Source organism: Trypanosoma equiperdum (genome assembly GCF_001457755.1).
Source record: "Trypanosoma equiperdum strain OVI genome assembly, contig: ctg_581, whole genome shotgun sequence".
NCBI lineage: Eukaryota > Euglenozoa > Kinetoplastea > Trypanosomatida > Trypanosomatidae > Trypanosoma > Trypanosoma equiperdum.
In genome coordinates this window covers 619-3897 of record NW_027124511.1, presented here as the reverse complement: position 1 = coordinate 3897, position 3279 = coordinate 619, and the positions used below count along the sequence as shown (strand labels likewise).

Below are 3279 nucleotides of genomic sequence, written 5' to 3'. Positions count from 1 at the left end.
TATATATATATATATATATATATATGCGTGTGACGCAATGCCGTTGCGTCTTCTTACTAGTTTACTTCTTCAACACATGTACCTCTACCCCTTTGTTTTTTGTTCTACTATTCTTTTCCTTCCCGCCCTCTAGCACCCATAGAACCCACAAACCTAGCTTGTAGGTGCATAGGTATCGGTACACGTACAAGTATATAGTACATAAGAAGGATAGAACAATAGAAACGAATTGTAACCTCGTGGGTGCCGATGCATGTTGTGAGTGAAATTCAGCGGCGCCCAAACAAAGCGCGCCTCAAGTCCGAGAAATACATTGTGCACTTCTATTCTCTCTGTACACTCGTTCAACTCGTGTGTTTAATAGTTTTTGTGACTCAATTTGACATGGCCTCGAACCGTACCTTCACAAGCTCCCTGTGGGTCGAAAACCCGTTCGAGTTGGCACCGTCGCTTGTTTGGTTGTCAAAAAGATGCAGCCACAGCGTACAGAATGAGAGAGTGTTCGCCTTCACCGGCGTGTCGGTGAATATCTCCGATAAAGTCGTTGGAGTGATGTTTGCAGCCCTCGCTACGGAAATGCATGCGACGTTCTTCCTGGCTGTCACTGCGCTTCTTGTTGGTGCCATCAACCGCTATGCTGTCAAGGCGAACTTTTTTGAGTTTAAGTGGCGTAACTTCAACGTGCGGAAGGACTGTTTCTTCGCAACAGAAATTGTTCTTATCTCTGCCCTGCTCCATTCCGTCTTACTGGCGGAAGACACACATAGAATGCTCCATGATTACCTTGATCACTGCAACACGAGGTCCAGGGGCTTCTTGCCATACTGCTCCACAGTGCCAATGATTATTTTCATTACGTTTGCCTTTGCTACGTACTTTTTTGGCTTCTTTGTGTACATGTGGAACGCATTGCCCAAGTATGGCATTATGTCAGATGAAGAGGTGGTGGAGTACAGAGAGTGGCTGCGCAGGCGAGAGGAAAGTGTGGCAGAGGTAAAACGCATGGAAGAGGAAGTCAGGCGGGCGAATACGAGGCTGCAGCTGATGTTGGAAAATGAAAAAAATATGAAATTAGGGAAGTCGACCTACCAGTCCAGGAGGCCGACAATCCGCAGGGAGGCTTACGGAAGCAAACAGGGAGACGATGCACAGCAGTGGGGAACATGAAGGACATCGCATGCTAACTGTAAGGCGTACTATTGAAACTATTCCCCTCTTTCCGTTTGTTCTTCCGCAGTTTACTTGTCTCAGTTCTGCAGGCGGGGCTAGGCACATGAACGAGTGATGTCGTGGCGCACTTGCGTCTCCGTAGAAACGCAGTGCCGAGAGACAGGGATATTTGTGTTTGTCTGCATGGAGGGGTGTTGGGCAGTTCCACATACATGCACACACACACACGCAAACAGTTATATCCTCACGTTCATCACCGCATATGTAACGGTTGGTAAATGTGCGTGTCGGACGACCGTGTATGGCCCTTGGTGTATCCTCTCACGTCCATATTAAAGGGTCTTCTAAAGTCTAAGAAGCTCATGTTTCCTGTTGTTGTTGTTGTTTTGGAGAAGAGGCACTGTTTTGGAAACTTTAAAAGAAAGAGGCGCAAAGGCGTTGAAGTTGTATCGATACGGTGCGGAGTAAATAGAGTATAAAGCATTGAGATATACCGGAAGCAAAAAAAAAGGGGAAAATAAGCAATGAGATTTGAAAGATAGTTTTCATATACCTTCCCACGGGGTCTGCTCGCATCAAAAAGAGTGCCCCTTCTTTATTCCCTCTTCCTCTTCATTTGTCTACTGTTTGTCGCTATCCCCTCGAATGCATGCAAATGCCACTCGCGTCTTCCCTCGCTCACTACTCTCATTCACGCTTTATTTTTCCTCCTACCGTATTTCATCCTTTACTGCTACCGACGTGTCAGGCACATATACGCACGATCATCCGTGGCCCACTGAAGAGGCGGGGAAAACAAATCGCAACAGCAAGAGGGAAAAAATAAATTAATAAATAAAACACCAACATAGGCGTACCTGTCACTCACGTTTGTCAATGAAGGTTTATTTCACATACGAGGGCAAGGACGCCAACGGCGTTGTGGTGGACACAACTATTGTGGAGGCATACAAGTTGAAGGTGGATATCCCATCCAAATGGCTCAGTGGGCCATGCAAACAGCTGCTGCAATTTGTAGTCACAACATATAACAAGAAAGACCCGGAGCAGCAGTTGAACCCAGAGGAACTCAGCATGTGGCTTGGTAATGTGGAACTAAAACCAACAGATATTGTGGAGAGTCGAATTAATGAGTACAACGATATCCGTATCGTACACACACCGAAGGGACGGTCGGGACAAAATCAGCAACCAGAAGGTTCCATCATATGTACCAACTATGGCTGCGGCCAGTATTTTCTTCCAGGGGAAAATAACGACACAGCCTGCAAACACCACAAGGAGCCACCTGTCTTTCACGACATTGAGAAGTACTGGCGCTGCTGCACATCACGGCGGGCGCGCGATTGGGAAGAGTTTAAGGCGATTCCGGCCTGTTGCACGGGGCCACATAGCACAGAAAACCAAGCCGTTTCATTTGCAAGTGCCCCCGTAGCGAATGTGCCTCTCGCCTCTGGTCAAGCCGCCGCCATCACGGGGGTTAATAATGCCACAGCAGGGGCACCAGCGGAGCGCCGTACAACAGGGCCACGTGAATTCGAGGCGGCGGTACGCGAGAAGCGGCGGGATGAACCGCAGGCCGTTGTGGATGGAAAGGCAAAGTGCCGTAACTTCGGCTGCCAGCAAGAGTTTATTGTGGCAGATAACCACCCAACGGCATGCCGTTACCACAGTGAGGGCCCCGTGTTTTGGGACACATATAGGTATTGGAAGTGTTGCCCAGACAAAAAGTGTTTCGACTTTGATGACTTCGTAAAGGTTCCCGGATGCAGCGTAGGGCCGCACCTGCTGTAACCCAGTTCACGATCGATGATACACTTGCCGTCTTTGAGAAGCTTCTGGTTGTGTTTGTGTGTGTGTGCGTGCGTGCGTGCGTGTGTGTGTGTGTGTATATGCTTGTGAAGGAGCAAGCAAATGACACAATGCCTCTGGAAACGACATCAAAAGGCTGATTGGTGGCTACTTGTTTTAGCATGGAGGGGATCACTTGTGTAAACGAAAGTTACAGTAACACATCTGATTAAAAAATGGCGTGAACCCCAGGAAAGAAAGGAGGGATGCCCCTTAGCGTGTTAGTATTCCCGCCGGCCCTGAAATGCATTCACGACT

At 48.2% G+C, this 3279-nt stretch overlaps 1 protein-coding gene and 1 pseudogene across 2 annotated transcripts; both read left to right on the top strand.

Annotated features, from left to right (window-relative positions):
- Positions 1 to 249: 249 nt before the first annotated feature.
- Positions 250 to 1167, top strand: TEOVI_000263100:pseudogene (annotated as a pseudogene). The gene has a single exon. A coding segment is annotated over exon 1 (918 nt).
- An 879-nt stretch (positions 1168 to 2046) lies between these two features.
- Positions 2047 to 2964, top strand: TEOVI_000263000 (CHORD, putative; the record flags this gene model as incomplete). Its single annotated transcript, XM_067225670.1, has 1 exon — positions 2047 to 2964. The coding sequence occupies one exon, from the start codon at positions 2047 to 2049 to the stop codon at positions 2962 to 2964; it is 918 nt and encodes a 305-aa protein (XP_067081771.1).
- Positions 2965 to 3279: the final 315 nt, after the last annotated feature.